This window comes from Ricinus communis, chromosome 8, assembly GCF_019578655.1.
Source record: "Ricinus communis isolate WT05 ecotype wild-type chromosome 8, ASM1957865v1, whole genome shotgun sequence".
Lineage (NCBI taxonomy): Eukaryota > Viridiplantae > Streptophyta > Magnoliopsida > Malpighiales > Euphorbiaceae > Ricinus > Ricinus communis.
Window position 1 is genome coordinate 13552425 of NC_063263.1, and position 17521 is coordinate 13569945.

The 17521-nt window shown below is 35.9% G+C and overlaps 1 protein-coding gene across 2 annotated transcripts; it reads right to left on the reverse strand.

The window, feature by feature from the left end:
* Positions 1 to 872: 872 nt before the first annotated feature.
* On the reverse strand, positions 873 to 16460 carry LOC8270883 (DNA-directed RNA polymerase V subunit 1). Of its 2 annotated transcripts, none has more exons than XM_048377752.1 (17): positions 15274 to 16460; positions 14696 to 14822; positions 14485 to 14600; positions 14068 to 14112; positions 13497 to 13664; positions 13213 to 13371; positions 11223 to 13115; positions 10938 to 11113; positions 10240 to 10300; positions 10010 to 10134; positions 6487 to 6638; positions 5493 to 5767; positions 4785 to 4958; positions 4558 to 4698; positions 2589 to 4444; positions 2183 to 2297; positions 873 to 1388 (listed from the first exon to the last, which is right to left on the reverse strand). In XM_048377752.1, the coding sequence occupies exons 1-17, from the start codon at positions 15358 to 15360 to the stop codon at positions 1140 to 1142; spliced, it is 5919 nt and encodes a 1972-aa protein (XP_048233709.1). In that variant the 5' UTR covers positions 15361 to 16460; the 3' UTR covers positions 873 to 1139. The 2 variants fall into 2 exon arrangements, with proteins under 2 accessions (XP_048233709.1, XP_048233708.1); XM_048377751.1 differs by having other exon boundaries at positions 14068 to 14118; positions 15274 to 16459.
* Positions 16461 to 17521: the final 1061 nt, after the last annotated feature.

Here is a 17521-nt window from a genome sequence, read left to right on the forward strand (position 1 = left end):
ATTAAAAGAATAATAATTATGGATCAGTAAAAATAGTTTATTCTATACTTAAAGAATATAATTATTAAAAATCTCATATATGTGTATTATTTTACATATTTTACATCTAAATAAAATAATTTTTTTGTTAATTTACTAATTTTTATGTTAGTAAACAGAATTGATTTGCCACACATTATTTTTTTTATTGTAATATTTTAAAAATTGTTATCGAAAATATTTTTAAAAATAAATTAAAAATATAAATATTTATTTTAAAATTTTAAAACAATTAAATAAAATTATTAAAAAGTATAAAATTCAGGATTTAATTAGTAATTAAGCTTATTGTTATCATGTGAAGAATTCGAATAATAATATACTCAATTCGTTCTGAGATAAATTTCTTTAATATAGCTTGCTTTATTAATGCTCTTTTAAGAGTTATGATTATTAATTGGGTTTTGAACCAGAAAAATATGGTTTATTGGATACCTGGAGGAATGTAGAATGTATTGAAAGGAAGGGCAGTAATGTTGAAGCAAATTATGTAATATCGGAATGTCAATTAACTAATAAATATATCCTCATGAAATCCAGTCCAACTTCGTAATTTCATTTCCAGGGGGAAAAGAAAACATAAAGAAAACCAATTTCTTCTGTGAATTCTTTCACGCCATTCTCAATTAATGGTACTTGGACATACAGATACAGGTCAGCTGTAACTAATCATGCCTTTTAAGGAAAATTTCTCAGACGGCTTTTTCTCTCTTAATCAAAAGCGGATAGCCATTGGCTTCTCCAACATGACAATTTGATTTTCAGGCAAACGATGGAGACCGCAAGTTTTAATGTCGAAATGGAAAATAGGACTCAAAATTAGATGTCAGAGCTTTGGAACTGAACATTTACTATATTGCTATTGACATGCAACATCAATGAACAGGCCTACTGTTACATCACTATCTAAGCTAACTAACAAGAACATTAAGAACTGCGCCTGTGTGGAAAAAATGGGGGCAGTTCATATACAGTAACCAAAAGTGTAACTCGCTTGGGATATGAACAGAAAAACATCTGCTTCATATATACAAATCAAAAAAGCAGATGGCATTAATGTTTGTATCTGGGGAAAAAAAAAATGAACTCTTTGAAGAAGTTTATGCCTCACTATCAACCTCGGTTGCCTCTGCAACTGGGGTTGCAACTGGAGTCGCAACTGGGGTTTGCGGTTGGTTGCCTCTTTGACGAGGTTTGAAATACTTGCCGATGAATTCCTCCGCCATGTCAGGATACTTCCCTTTTATGAAATTCTCCAAACATTTCCGGTAGGAAAAATCCTGTTTGCAACCGTCAGTTGAAACTACATAGAAGCACCTGCTTTCCTGGAAAGTACTATGCTTGCTAATCTGTTGCATCAAAACCAAAAGATCAGTGCATCACTACTGGAAAATTAAACTTTGGAGTCAAATATCAAAGAGTGCCAACATGTGCATGACACAGGCTGTATATACAACTACGGGCTAACGACTTATCCTAGAATGAATAATTTTTAAGGATAAATTAACATGCATGCAGTTTTTGATAATCATGCCTTCTACATTAATTTGTGCTCCGTGAATGAGATACCATACAAGTAGAAGATTTCCTCCCAGCAGAATAAGAAAAATCCAGAGACACTAGGGTTATTCCATGTATCGTGATAGTGCAAAGATCAAATGATAGAATGAAGAGGTAAGAGAGAAAAGAGTTAGAATTCATGCATAGACAACATGGGACAGCTAACAGCTAATCCCCCCAAAAAATTAATAATTAAAACAACTTTCGTGCTTAGATTTCCTCTCTGAGCCGGTGCAATCACTGGGAATTCAGAAAGTATAATCATAACTGGGGAAAAGAGCAAATTTGATATTAACCAGGGTCCATTGAGCATAGAAATTTGTCATAAATTGAAAAAAAAAAAAAATACAAAGAGAGGAAGAGAAGGATGAAAACAGAAACTTTCTTCAAAAAGCTTTGACAAGTTGTAGTAGTTTGTGAGATAACAAACAACATGAAGTTTAATATAGGCAAAAGCTTTGGTATGTGCAACTAATTTATCAAGATTTATTTAAAACATGAGAGAAAATTTGGACATAAATATTATAATATATATAAGTAACACAACATCTAAGGCAAAAGCAGAAATCAACAATGCACATACTATGACGTGATCAATGCCAGCACCCATCTTTGCTGCTTTATCTGGATGATAGTTTAAGACATTATCAAGCACATATGACTGGTCAGCAGCAGACAGTGAATCCCCATCATTGTACCTACACAAATAATTTCCTACTCAGAATACAAAAATATGCAGTAATATAAAATAGGACACAAGATATAAAGCATACAAATGAAGAGAGGTTGCCACCAAGTTCTCCATAATGTTAGAAAGCTGCACTGCAAAAAGGTAACTGTACTTCCAAACTGATTTATCTTTAATATACTGAGATGGGTGAGTCTAATGTTTAGAGTCCAAAAAAATAGTTACAAGAGGTTTTCCAAGGCAGACAAGATTTATATTTTTTTCTTTTACAGGAAGTTATGAGAATAGCATAGAAACATACCCAGATTGATGCATTATTCTTCTGATGGATCGCATTAATGGCTCAACGTCAGAAAGAATATCCTGCTCTTGAGAAGTAAACATGTCTAATCTCTGCCTGGTTACAGTATACATCAGACTGGCACTAGAATCATCATGGGTATTTCCTTGCAGCTTAGCAGGGCGGCTCTTGCCTTTCCAATCTGCATTATTTGAACCCCAACCTCTCGAGCTTTTCTTAAGCTCTCCACTTGGTTTCCCCCATTGCCGTTGTCTTCCATTTAAATCACTGCCTCCTGGATTTGGCAGGCCCCAACCCTGGGAACTTGCTGCTTCAGTAGACTCTTTGGGAGAGCCCCAGCCATGTGATACTTGGGGTGATTTGGGTCTGCCCCACTGCTGTTGACTTTCACATTCATCACTGCCTCCTGCATTTGGCAAGCCCCAACCTTGGGAACTCGCAGCTTTAACGGACTCCTTGGGAGAGCCCCAGCCATGTGAAACTTGAGGTGATTTGGGTCTACCCCACTGCTGTTCTGTTTCTCTTTCGTCGCTGCCTCTTGCATTTGGCAGGCTCCAATCTTTGGAACTCGCTGCTTTAACAGACTCTTTGGCGAATTCCCAGCCATGTGAATCTTGGGGTGATTTAGCACTACCCCACTGCAGTTGGTTTTCATTTTCACTGCTGCCTCCGGCATTTGACGGCCCCCAACCTTGTGAACCTGCAGCTTCAACATGTTCTTTAGATGAGCTCCAGTTCACAGAATCTTTGGCAGAAGCCCAGCTGTGTGAAACTTGCGGTGATTTAGGTTTACCCCACTGCTGTTCTTTTTCATTTTCACTGCTGCCTTCTGCATTTGACAACCCCCAACCTTGTGAACTGGGTGCTACAACATATTCTTTGGATGAGCCCCAGTTCATAGAATCTTTGACGGAGCCCCAGCTTTGTGAAACTTGGGGTGATTTAGGTTTACCCCGTTGCTGTTCTTTTTCATTTTCACTGCTGCCTCCCGCATTTGACAGCCCCCAACCTTGTGAACCTGCAGCTTCAATATGTTCTTTACACGAGCTCCAGTTCACAGAATCTTTGGAGGAGCCCCAGCTATGTGAAACTTGGGGTGATTTAGGTTTATCCCACTGCTGTTCTTTTTCATTTTCACTGCTGCCTCCTGCATTTGACAGGCCCCAACCTTGTGAACTTGGTGCTTCAACATGTTCTTTAGACGAGCCCCAGTTCACAGAATCTTTGGCAGAGCCCCAGCCATGTGAAACTTGTGGTGATTTGGGTTGACCCCACGGCTGTTCTTTTTCAGTTTCACCGCGGCCTCCCACATTTGACAGCCCCCAACCGTGTGAACTTGCTGCTTCAATGTGTTCTTCAGAAGAGCCCCAGCCATGTGAAACTTCAGCTATCCTGGGTTTCCCCCAACCTTGTGAACCTGCCACTTCAACGTGTTCTTTAGCAGTATCCCAAACACCGGACCTATCAGGTTCTTGTGTTTTTGTGGAGAGAGAATTTTGTGTCTTAGCTGTGCTCCTTCCCCAGCTAGACCAAGATTCTTCTTCTGCAGTTCCCACATCCTTATCAAGGCCCCAATTTCCATTGCCACTGACCCCATTCTCAATATGTGAAACCTTTTCCCAATTAACCTCAGCAGATTCATTGTCCAAGAAATTCTTAAACTCATCTCTATCTTCAAATACGGGCTTATCAGTTTGTTCTGGGGACAGGTTCCAGTCATCAACTCCATCATCCAGCATAAGGTCATCAACTTCTGCACCTAAACAGGCAGAAGCTGATTCTTCCCCATATTTAGAACTTCTCACCATATTAAGAAATTCATAGACATTTATGGTTCCCTCTTGATTTAAACAGGCCTGGAAAAGAGAAATAGTAACATTGCAAAGACATTCAGAAAATTTACTTGAAGAATAACGTGCAAACAGCAATTCTATAACACCTTTTTGAAAGTATGATATGAAATCCATACCTCCTTCTGGTCCCACAGCACATCAAAGTGTGATCCCGTACCAACTGCCACATGTTTTCCCCAAGAACAAGACGCAACTACACTAGATAAAGTATCGATATGACACTTCTCTGCAGCTCTCTCAAAACATTTCCTTGGTGTCTGTCAGCCATGTCCAATGATGGTTCATTAAGCAGATTGATTTACAGACCTTTCAAGGAATTTCAAAATAATATGCAAGTACTTACAAATAGTGTTGCCTCAGTAAATGGTACTTGGACATCCAATGAGTGGGTTAATGATTTGTAACCACCAGATGTAAAGCCAACTAAGTTTCCAGTACATGTCATGCTATTTGCCAGGAGAATGAGATGCTCCTTTAGCACACCTTTCGCCACTTTTGTCACTGAGCTTGAGAGGCGCTGCAAAATGAACCACAATGGTAATCCTTTCTTAAAGAACTTATGCACTAAAAGCCATTATGCATAAGTTAATGCCAAGTCAATTTAACCTTGTTCTTTAGTACAAGAGCAACATGCTAAATAAAAAACTGCACAGAATATCCATTCAATAAAACAAGGTACATTAATCAGAAAAATACAGAAGCTCAAAAATGAAAACAAAAGGAAAAGAAAAGAGAAAGAAGAAACGGCAAAAGTGCTTAGTCAACAAGGGAAGCAATTTGACCAATGATTTTCAATTAGTTTAAGCATCACTGCACCAGAAAAATTAAGAACAAACACAATTCTCCAAAATCGTCCAACACTTTTCTCATTTTGAAATAGACTGGCTATTGAAATGTATCATCAAGATGGAACTAGAAACACTGCTGCTATCATTAACTAACGACAATTTATATAGCAGTCCTTTCAGGTTATGGAGAAGGCACATTACAGGGGCTCTATTAGCAGGCACAACATAATCAAATTTAGAAAGTAAGACAAAGAAGACGATACCTGGACTGCTTGATCAAATGCACAAGAAACTCCCAACAACTCCTGAACTTGTTTAATCGCATATGGTATAGACCGCGTGGTATCAATCATATGAAGAACAGGAATACAGGAATCTAGGACAACTCTCCATGCATCACCACTTTGTTTCACAGCCGATTTGCCAATGACAACATCTAGAGCTAGTTCCCCCTTCTGAGTCCTAGAAGGATTTCTTATCCAAGTTGTTGTATCTGGACTAATCCAAACAATGTTTGCAGAGGAAACTCGATGGTCACCTGTCCATTTAGAAATAATACATTTGTTTAGGAATATAACTCTCCTAGTTCAATTCCTAAATAGCTAAATATTAAACTTCCTAAATGACATTTTAGGAGAAAATCCGAAACACATATTCCTGCAACTGAGGAACAAGCAGGAGAAATAGTACTTGAGTAGGAAGAGATGACAAAAAGGAGGGGATCATTTTCTGGCTGTGTCGTTCATTTGCTTCAGAAATGCGGTCTTCAGTTTCTTTCTTTGTCGTGAGACAGCTTATACCTTAAACCTCTAGCTTGTTGAGAAGATGTTCATAGTAGTTAGAAAATGTGGAAGGGCAATTCACTTTGTTTAATTTGACGATTCAATTGTTTACCAGGTATTACTAACAATTCTCAAGATGCAACTGAAAATTCATTGATGACAGCTGCAGGTGCTACTTCTTGTCCGACAATCATTTTCCCATTTTTCTTCTATTATCTTTTGTTTTCTCAATGATGATATAAACAATGAAAACTAATAATTTACATTAATCAGCAGCACCCAGTGTATTGCTATGTGTTAAAAGCTGTGCCTGCCCCTTCAGTTACAGTATCATGCAAAATACACTTCCAACAGGCAAGAGGTAAAGATATTAATAATTCCATACCTCTAAAGTTGATGACAATCACTTTCTAATTGAAAGAACTCACAGCAACACAAATCAAGTATCATGCAATGCAAAGTAATATTTGACAACCTTTGATGATTGTGTCCAATAGAACTGGGCAAATCACATCAGCAAAGATATGTGTGCTTCTCTCCAAATGAATATCTGTAATATCTTGCCAAAAGAACATCAAGCACGGCATGCCAGATCTGTCATCAGCACACTGGAAGGAACAACATTCGCTGCAAAAAGGAAAAAGGAAGCTCAACTTAAAAGATTGAATAAGTTTAGATGTTGCAACCACATTAAGAATTACTTGCAAATAGAATCACTAGGTACATAGCAATAAACAAGTATGAAAAGAGAAACCAAATAACTATAAACAATCTGAACAAATATGACATACAAACACCAAATAGGCCAACCAAAAACTGACATCAAGTGCAATGATTGTATCTGCAAATGGATATTTGGTAACTTCTCGCGAAGGTTGCATTGAGATCAGATTTATTTGATCCGCAAAATCAGAGGTAGACTTCTTAGCTAAAACACAAGTCTCTACAAGGGTAATAAGGATGGAATTGTTTGCCCTTAAAGCTATGGCAGACTCTGTGCTTTAGGGTCTATGTTGCTTGCTCAATATCTTCTTTCCCTCTTTGTTTCCAAAGTCTATCCCCATTGTTACAATCGAGCGGTGAAAATGATTAGTTAAAAATAGCAAAAGAGAAGTAATTATTGTCATGATACCAAAAGAAACAAAGAGGAAGACCATTTTGACAAAAGTGAAGTAATCAAATACCAGGAGGACTTGCAAGAGGCACATGATAAGTACAGTGAATAGTACAAAATTGGGATTACATGATAAGCACAGGAATAGTAAAAAGGAACAAAATAATGGGATATATAAGAAGTAACTAAACTGCAACCATGGAGAAAGAGGTGGTAGTCCCTGAACATAGTACTTGGCTACTTGCCTGCTACCGCCCTCTCGTATCTAAAGAATGCTTTGTAATTTATAGTACATATAGTGATAAAGATAAAAAAAAATTAGCTACAGAAACATAACCATCAAGAGTACTAGCAATTTGATTGTAGAGAAAAGTGAGGAATCAAATATAAATCATCAGATGAAAGAATAAAGCTACCAGTTTCTCATAAATAACAAGAGGAAAGGTATCAAAATGTAAAACCTAAAGCTGCATCCCAAAGAAAAAAAAGAAAGTAAACATGACATGCGGAGTTTATTAGAACACAAGTAAAAGTGGCCTGACAAAGAATCAAAACCGGAAAAGAGGATATGATATAGCAACTTTTTCTTTCATCATGCAAACAGTGTAAATTCAACAACAAATACAATGGCAAAGTTGCACAGAGAATTTATACTAACATGAAGTTAAAAGCAGATATTTGCAATTTTTGAGCCAGAACAACAGCATCAAGTATTAGGGATCCATTTATACTCCAAAAGACCAAAGGAAGCCAGAGGAAAGGGAAGAAGTAACAGAAAAGAAAGGCAACCATTCTAAAAGTTTCTTTAATGGTATAGATCTGCTATATAACGTACTTTGCACTTTCAAGGACTTATTTGATACTCATGAGAGCATTTCATAATTAAGATTTTCCTTCTTCCATATATTTCATAATTACAAATCTTTGTTTTAACTTCATCTCACATTCTCACTATAATTCTTTTAGACTGTTACACTTATTTCATATTAATTAGGAGTGTACAGCTATACATAATAAGAGAATAGTTAGGGATTTACTTAGGAATTTAGTATTTAATTTGAATTCCTATATTAGAGATATAACTGGTATATATAGATGTAACAATCATTGATGAATACACAGAGACTTATTTCTCACATTGAATTTATAAGTTTAGTTCACATGGTATCAGAGCCTCAAGACCTGTACCTTTGAAATTTCTGCAAATTACAAACAGTAGGGTGTTAGGGTTTTTCGGGTCTCCCTCTTTTGGATATTTGTTTCTCTCATCACCCAGACCAAGGGAAGTGCCAGCCGCCAATCGGCCTTCATCTGAGTTTCGTCACCAGAAGCCCAGCGCGTGACCCACACGCGCCACCAGAAGAAACCTGCTCTCCTGGCACGTCTGTTACTGTAATCTGGTCCTTTTTGCGTCCATTTGCTCGCCTCGACTTCCATGACACATTCCTCTACCTGTTTGGATCAGCATCTATTCGGTGTGGGATCTAGTTTGGGACAGGTTTGATTCTCAAAACAAATTACGGCTGTGATATGGTTTTTCATTCTGTTATTAGGTTGATTTTCTAATATGAAGAAAAAATTAGTTGTTGTGTTTGATTTTGTTCATGTGATGTCTAAAATAACAGAATATAAACTTAATAGATCTAATTATTTAGATTGAAATAAATTTATTCGGCTTTATTTGCGGAGTATTTCTATGGATGAACACTTAATTGATGACTCACCTAATGATGATTCAAAAGCCTCATGGTTACAAGATGATGCTCATTTATGTTTGCAAATACATAATTCTATTGATAGTGAGGTGGTTAGGCTAATTAATCATTGTGAATTTGTGAAAGAATTGATGAATTATTTGGAGTTTGTGTGTTCTGGCAAGGGAAATATCAAACATACATATGAGATATGTGAAGCCTTTTATCGTACAGAAAAAGGTGATAGAACTCCCACTAACTACTCTATGGATTTTAAGAAGACTCGGGGGGAACTTAATATATTACTTCCATTTAGTAGTGATGTCAGAGTTCAGCAAGCTCAGAGAGAAAAGATGGCAATTATTAGGTTCTTGGTTGGTCTTCTTTCCGAGTTTAAAGGTGTCAAATCTCAAATCTTGTCTAGCCTTGAGATATCTTCGTTGGAAGAAGCTTTCAGTAGGGTGCTTCGCGCATAAAATTTAGCACATGTTCAATCTAACAGTGCTCTTATCGGCCGCACCTTGAAATCTGGGAGAACCATATAAGAAAGGGGGAGACTCTAGTAATGACAGAATTCAAGAAATGTCGTGCGTTACTATTGTCATAAGCCAAGACATGTGAAGAAGGATTGTAAAAGCTTGCAGCGCAAGAATCAGTCAAACCAGTCAGCACATGTTGCATCTACTAATGATGCTCCTGAGTCTATTCTAGTATCTGCAGATGAGTATGCCAAGTTTTCACAATACCAGAAATCTCTAAAGTCTTCATCTACTTCTATTACTGTTATCGCTGATTCAGGTAAAATGAGCACATGCCTTGTTCTCTCATCTTCCAAATGGGTCATTGATTATGGTGCCACAGATCACATGACAGGTCATTCTAGTCTATTTTTTTCTTTTAAATCATATAATAAGTAACAAAATTTAAACTATTAAAAAATTTCATACTATCATCATCTCACTACTTTTATCATGTGATTAAGTATCATTCAAATGTGTTGCTTGCCATGCCGAACTTTTTTTGCATACAGAAAATGAAGATAGTTCAGATTGAACAAACTTTGAGGCATCACTTTTTGAATCTGACATATCATCTCATCTTAAATGTTTACTGCAGCAATGTGTAGTTTCAGGATCAATACCACATGCATACATAAAACTAGAAGCATGAATGTAGCCAACAAGACTAACCTGAAAGATACCTCTATCTTTTTGAAAAGATTTCCCATTTTTTTCTTCTTTCCAAATGAACTGATAGTCTCACTGCACTTACGATGAATAACCTCCATACTAACATTCAACTCCTGCAACTTCGTCTGTTCAGAGAAGTTCCAGTCACTAGCAAAAAGAAATTAATTTCCAACGAGCAACCAAAGACTTCAAAATAAAACGTGCCACTCCTAATAATTGATGTAAATAACCTTTTTAAGATGAACATGACCAACAAGGCCGGCGTCTGCTATTGTTGGCTGACTCTTGTATCTGCTTGTCAGAAGCCACAAAACTTAATGATACTATAATATTAAAAAGAGATTAAATGACAAATAAGAACCAAGAAACAACAGTAACACTAGCCACATATATGATGTATTCATATAATAATTGGAAAATGATGGTATATCATATGATTCGTATAAATCAACTACTTAAGCTTCTGTTTGCAAATCATGTTCAAACAAGGACATAAATGAACCATCAAATATGCAGTCAGCTGAGACAAATCAAAAGGATCTGCATGTGCTGCATTATCATGCATAAATATTCTAGGCTGCACATGAAAGGCTAGCCAATAAATATATCTTATTGCTTCATGAAAAAGAGCAAAATATGGTAGCTAAATACAAATAAAAGGAGGAATAGTAGTTTCATATGACTTCTTTATGCACACAACAGAAACAGGATGTTGATTCCTATGCAACTACCATTAAGTCCATTAGAAGAATAAAAAGAGCAGTTCCATTGACAAGGAAATACAGAGTTCTGGTGTTAAGGATATCATGGGGTTAATGTCATCAGCCCACCACATACGGATTACTTGCCTAACAACTGGGGCAGAAGCTCTTTCTAAAGCATGTAAAAGAACAGAAGCGCCAAAAGAATAGTTGTAAAGACAACTTACTCGCACATAAAACACAACGCAATGTCTTTAAGAATAACTTTCTCCAAATGATTCTTCACTGAATAGGCTAATCGTTCCTGGCAGTAAAATTTCCCACAACCACAGTAGTTGAAGTACAAAATGACACAACGATCAGTAATATCATTCTTAAAGTTAACTCTGCACTGAAGTATTTCCTGAAAAGAAGTACAAGAAATAACAAGAAAGATGAATCGCCTATGCTTTTTCAAATGGTGAAACCTACAGAAAATGGAAGAAATTTGTTAACACTAAAACACTGATTACCTTCATCAGCTCCCATGAGGAATTGCTACTTGGAGTGGAATCAAGAACTGCCTTATATGCAGGATTGGACATGGCAGTTGCAGCTAACACGCCAACAGGTTCACCCGCAGGGAATAAACTCTGTGCCTTAATTCCTGCCTTCATTCCATACTCAAATTGGATGATTGAATTGCTGCATACATTTCTCACAGTCCCATCGTAACAAATAACCACATCTCGAAGGATGGCCATTAAGTTCTTGAATAAGGTCCCAGGTTCAGATAATCCTCTAGTAGACCGAACCATAACCTCTCTCGCAGATATTGAATGAACCATTTCTTCATATGGATCTAACCCATGAAAAAAACAACTCTGAATTAATCCATGTTTTGCAGATGGATAATCTATATCAGAAGGATATTTGCTCTCAAAATGCAAAGCCATGTCTTCGACCAGAGTCTTAGTGTAGAACTTTCCTCTATCTGATATTTGAAGGCCCAAGAAGCCAATTTGTTGAACCACCTTAGTCATGGCTGAATCACTCTTGTAGTCAATTAAATCACCTATTGAAGATAACCTCACAATAAAATCTGCAACAGGTAGTTTAGCACGACGGATGTGGTTTTCTAATTGCAATGCCATCAGTTCATTGTAAGTTGATCTTAACTGACTTAGCAAAGAAGAAATGACCTTGAAATCTCTCCGAGTACCCCCTATGGCAGCCCTAGATATGTAGAAGTCCTCCAAACCCACACTAAAACCTTCAGAAAACAGACTTTCCATCAACAAAGGCTGCAATGAATTGAAGAACTTGAAAACTGCATCAGGACCTTTCTCAAAAAACATAGAGATCACAATGTCATTGATAACAGCCTGCACTACGTCCCTACTGAAATCCACCTTTACTATATCAGTATTACTGATCAAGTATCTTTCTCCTGAGCAGTCAAACTGAGAAGGTAAAGCAGTCTGCAATATCTGAAGAGCAGTCCAAATCGGCACTGAACAGTGAGCTTTCCATAAAGCAGGCTGCGGCAAAGAAGAAGAAGATACAAACATAGCTAATTGCTGAGCAGCTGCTCTGTCCAAGAAGTATGTATTGAACATGGTCTTTAATGACAAAAGAGAATCAGAAGTCAGCTGCAAATTCAAATTTCCACTGTGAGAGCTAAGCAACTGTTTCTCAACTGAAAACAGCTCCAAGACTTCTGCTTTTGCAGCAAGAGATTGGGGATAGAATAGATGAATGCAATCACCATCAAAATCAGCACTCAAGGGCCCACATATTAGAGGATTGATTTTCACTGTATGACCATCATGCACATAGACTGAAAGTGCTTGCAGAGAATGCTTATGTGTTGTTGGTGGTCTATTAATGAAGACCATATCTCCATCCATTATCCTCCGGTGGACAATTTGACCAAGCCGAAGAAAAGTGTGTCCCTTAGAACCTTCCCTTAGTGAATAAGTGGAAGACCCATCCCTATATGTCAAGCATAACTTGTTGTCCACAAGCTCTTGTAGATATTGCATATTGTGTGCATTGACCCTCTCTTCAAATGTGATTCGTTGAGCAATCTCACTCGGAATACCAATTTCGTTCACACACTTGTATGCATCACCTGTAATCACACTCCGCGAAGAGAATCCAGAGCCCTTTCTTATGAACAAGGTTCTCATCTTCTCAAGCCATGCTTTAGTTGACGAATCATTAGACTCCTTGTGAACTCCAAATCGTTCTCCTACATCACGAGCAGATTTTGCAGTGCCCCTAACTTGAAGGTATTGATCCACTGCTGACTGCAAATCAACGGCTTCAACTTCATGAGACTCAAAATTTGGTTCACCTGAGCGTGAGCTCTTAATTATCTCGACTTGCTTAAGAACTTTCTTAAGCATAGATATAGATAAATCCTGAAATGCAATATCACCATTGAATCAGTAAGTTAGAAAACAATCAAGAATATATATATTAAGAAGCATATTAAGCATAAGCTTAGAATTGGCTTACCGAGGACATGACACTGACACCATCTGAAATGTCCGGCACTGACAAACAGTTTGGGGGAACCGGTACATATCGCATAATATAACCATCTTGGGGAAAATACCCTTTTTTTGCAAGCTTTTTTCTGGTGTCCTGTGGGATTCTCCTTAGCATTTCCAGTACCTGCAATATAGTGCAAAACCAACCCCACACCAGCCCAACAAACACATGAATGCAAAGACAAAAAAGCAAAGGACAAATAAGATGAACTGAATCAGAATAGCAGCATAAGAGTAATAGAAACAAACCTCACATGGAAGTAACGTCCGAGTTATGTCATCACCATAGCGAAAACCATATCTTTCTAAAAAATTCCAAAAGCCATCTCTTAGTCTCATTCTGGATGGTAACTTTAATTGCAAGATATAGGCACCATCTGTTGTTTTAACCTCCTTGATAGAAATTTGTGCAGCCTCCTACAGAAAAGGAAAGGGAAAGATTCTAAGGAACTCTAGAAATAAACACAGGGAAACTAGCAGAATAAAGAAATAGGAATTGAAAAGTAATCTCAGTTTGTTATAAGTAAAAAAAATATGCAGCAGTTATATACACAGGAAAAGAATGGGGAAATCGACAGAAGAAGAAACAAAAAGAAACAAAATTTAAATTCCAAAAGATAAGCCATCCACCAATAGATTAAAGAACTCGGTCAAAGTATCAACAAAATTTTCACCATATGAGAGAGAAAGAAGTAAGGAACAAACTCACATATTGAAATATAATTGCAGGAAAAAAATCTATGAAGAACTATGCAAGCATACACTACTGTGCAGATATCCCAAGCAATAAAGTAAAACAAATGGATGCTTTCCTGCTCACCTCACAACAAGAAAACAATCGTTCCGCCACACCACTGCTCTTGATCTGAAACTGAATGTCATAAACTTGTAAGTCAAGCTTACACGGTCATATATACAGGAGGTGCTTAATAACTACATATTAAGTAATTGCAGCTTTAAATACAATTGCTCTTTTGAGTACCAAGCATGGAAACATATACTGTGGTATGCTATTTGCAAGTTTATACCCCTATACTTAACTCTAATTATCCTTAACTAATAATAGGTATTTGTCTTATATTATGTCTCCACCTATTAAACTCAATCAGCATGAAGGAAACATCTCAAGAAAAGTGAAATTCATGAATCAAATACAAATTCTGCTAATATATTCAAATATTTTGCAAACTTAAGATAAATAAAATAAAGATGGAAGAAATGATAAATCAAAATGTACCTTGTTGGTTTTCAGTTTCAAGCACTTTAAACATAACAAGCTTAACATACGCTTCAATTCGCTGACATGGCTCGGATGATAGATCGGTATTGGCAGTTCTATATATCCAAAATGACCTGAAAGTGGCAAAGGGAACCAAACACTAAATTTTATTTCGAATATAAAATATAGCATAATTGTCCATACCACATGGTAGGAGTGCATAACTTACCTTCACACTTTCCAGGTTCAGAAGTGCCACAAGACTCGCATTTGCCAAATTCAAGAGGCAAACCAAGAAAAGGATTTGTAAGCTGACTGGAATGGCTTATAGGGCAGTCACTAACAGATGCTGCAGACTGTTGAACAACAATGAACAAGGAAAATTATATGTTACTACATTGAAACAAAGGGCAACTGTAATCAATTTCTATGGATAGACATAGCAGACTATGACAAGCATACAAGCAGCACTCCATCCATTAGCTGATCTTATGTTTCTTAGCATTGCATCAAGAATTAACACTTTTCTTTGAAAAAATTTTCAGATAAAGTCCCAAATTCTCCCCTTTCCCATTGAAAAGACAGCCCCACCTCCCCAGCAAAAAGAAAATCAGTTGTTGCGGAATGATGCAAACAATGCTCAAATAGACTGCATATATAACTACATGTAGGTATATTTCATATGGTTAAGCTTTGTTTATCAATTTCATGCAGTCAATACTTTAGGAAAATTTCTATAGCCAGCAAATTACTCGAGTTAAAAGAAACAATGAAAGAACAATATGCAGAACGCAAAATTCTACTTACAATTTCTTTATAAGTTGCCAAACCAAATTTGATTCCAACTACCTCCCCCTCTAAAAAACTCGATTGAGTATTTTCCTTGTCCTCCATTTCTCTTCTAGCAACTGACAGTTGTGCTAACCATAAAGGATTAAAGATTTCACAAAAACATAACAAAATAGTACTAGAAATGACACACAGTATAAAACAGAATATGAATAGATCAATAACAAACTTTTATTAAGCACCCGAGAGTTTGAACCAAAAGAAAATACAAACTAAGAGATAGCAGATACTCAAAATCACAACTTTGATCAAGGTTTCAACTCGTTGGAATAAAACAAACATGCAGATATACAAACAAACAACAATTAACAGTATATAAACCAGATTACCAAAAGATAAAAACAGGGGAAACGTCTAATGCTATTTTATTCAATTTGGCTTATGAGAAAATAATGACACCCTTCTTTTTTAAAATTCACTTAGCTCAAAAGTTACATTTTTGTTCTCTCCATTTACATTTCCCCAACTTTCTCGAACTTTTAAAGAAATGCAAATAAGAGAACAAAACAAAACCAAAACCCAGAATCTAATGTTACATTTCTCTCTACTTTCTTACTTTCTCAGCTACCAGACATTAAAACCCACAAATGCGAGCTAAGAAAACAAAACCAAGCCCACCTGAAAAACTTTCCGGAATTTCTCAGTGCATTGACCCGATGATTCTCAGGCAGTTCTAACCCAAGAAGCCAAATAAAAAAAAAACAAAACAAAAACCCTAAAATTAAGACTCCGAAATGCAAATAAGAAAATGGGTATTCTAGAGCTAAAAGAAAAAAGAATCAAATTTTTAAAGAGGGAATATTGAACGTACACACCAATTTTGTTCCGTTCTAAACAAGAGAGTGTGTTTGTGTGTCACTTAGGCCTGTTGAAAGGCAGAGACTTTGCAATTTGCATGCAGAGAAACAATTTTTCTTTTTTTCTTTTTTAATTTTAACAAAAAAATTGACTTTTTTATTTTGGGTTTTTATTTTGTTGGACTGTTCAGGTTATTGTGTTTTGGTATTTTGGGTTAGTTGGATACGAAATGACTTGATTAGCCTCAGTTGGTCGGTGATTATAGGATGGAAAGCTCTGCTGTTTAGTGGTGAAAAATTGGGGTTTTGGTCATTTTGGTCGGGTGACTGTGTTTTCTCAAATAGAGTGCAAAAGTTATGAGGAGACCCAGAGTCTGAAAGGAAATGGTCTTAGCCAGGTGTCCACACTGAGACTTAACCATGGCTACAATCTCTTAACTTTTCGGTCAGTGTGAACTATGGTTAGCCCGGTTCGGAACTAATTAAAATATTTTCTCACAATTTAATTCAAATAACCGAGATTATATAATTCCCGAAGCATATATATACATACATATCATAAGTTTTGAATAATAATAAATTTAGATATTATATAATAATTACAACTTATTTTAGATATTTTATTAATAAAAATTCTAATATTTTTATAAGTTAACGGTATAAAATTTTAATGTCTAAACTAATATAAGTCACTTAATAAAGAAAAAAAAAAGTATAAAGTTGTCTGGGCCTAATTTATTGGCAAGAACAGTGCAGCCTCAATCTAGCATTTCTATGTCAAGAAAAACCCTATGCAATTGATTTTGAGATTTTATGGGCCTCTTTGAAAGAAGAAAGAGTTGAACCCATTAGAATAATCTAAAAAGAAAGTGAAAAAATAACCAAGTTAATTTAATTATAACTGATTTTTAAAAAAATTTAAACAAAAAAAAAAGAGAGAAATAATATTCCTCTGTTCTCATAAAATGTGAAATTCATTATATATATAATTTTGAGATAATTTTTTTTATTATTATAAAAAGACGAATGACTAAAATTTAAAAACTATTTTACGAGTGTCTGCGTAATAAATTTATATATTTTAATTTATTGATAAAATTAAAATTTAATTATAGTGTATTTCTTATAAAATCGTTGGTAAACAGCCTTATTATGTTCTTTAGGAATACTTTTCAAATTGGACTATTTTTTTAAATAATTAAAAAAAAAGAATTTACTATAATTCCATCTTGAAATATATAAAATCAAAATGTCTTTATTTCTTTAAAACGTGTTTGGTAATCTCTCTAATAAGAGCACTATCTATTTTACATGTTGGAATATGCCAATTTCGGGTGCTAATTATATTAAATCATTATAATTAATATTATTATTTCCAAGAATGTTTCTTCTATTGAAGTTTCATTATC

Coding starts and splice junctions, on each gene's coding strand:
- LOC8270883 (XM_048377751.1), bottom strand. CDS start 15,360: ATGGAGGACAAGGAAAATACTCAATCGAGTTTTTTAGAGGGGGAGGTA. Junction 13,665..14,067: donor GATTGTTTTCTTGTTGTGAG/GTGAGCAGGAAA, acceptor CCTTTTCTGTAG/GAGGCTGCACAAATTTCTAT. Junction 1,389..2,182: donor CTGGCATTGATCACGTCATA/GTATGTGCATTG, acceptor TTGATGCAACAG/ATTAGCAAGCATAGTACTTT.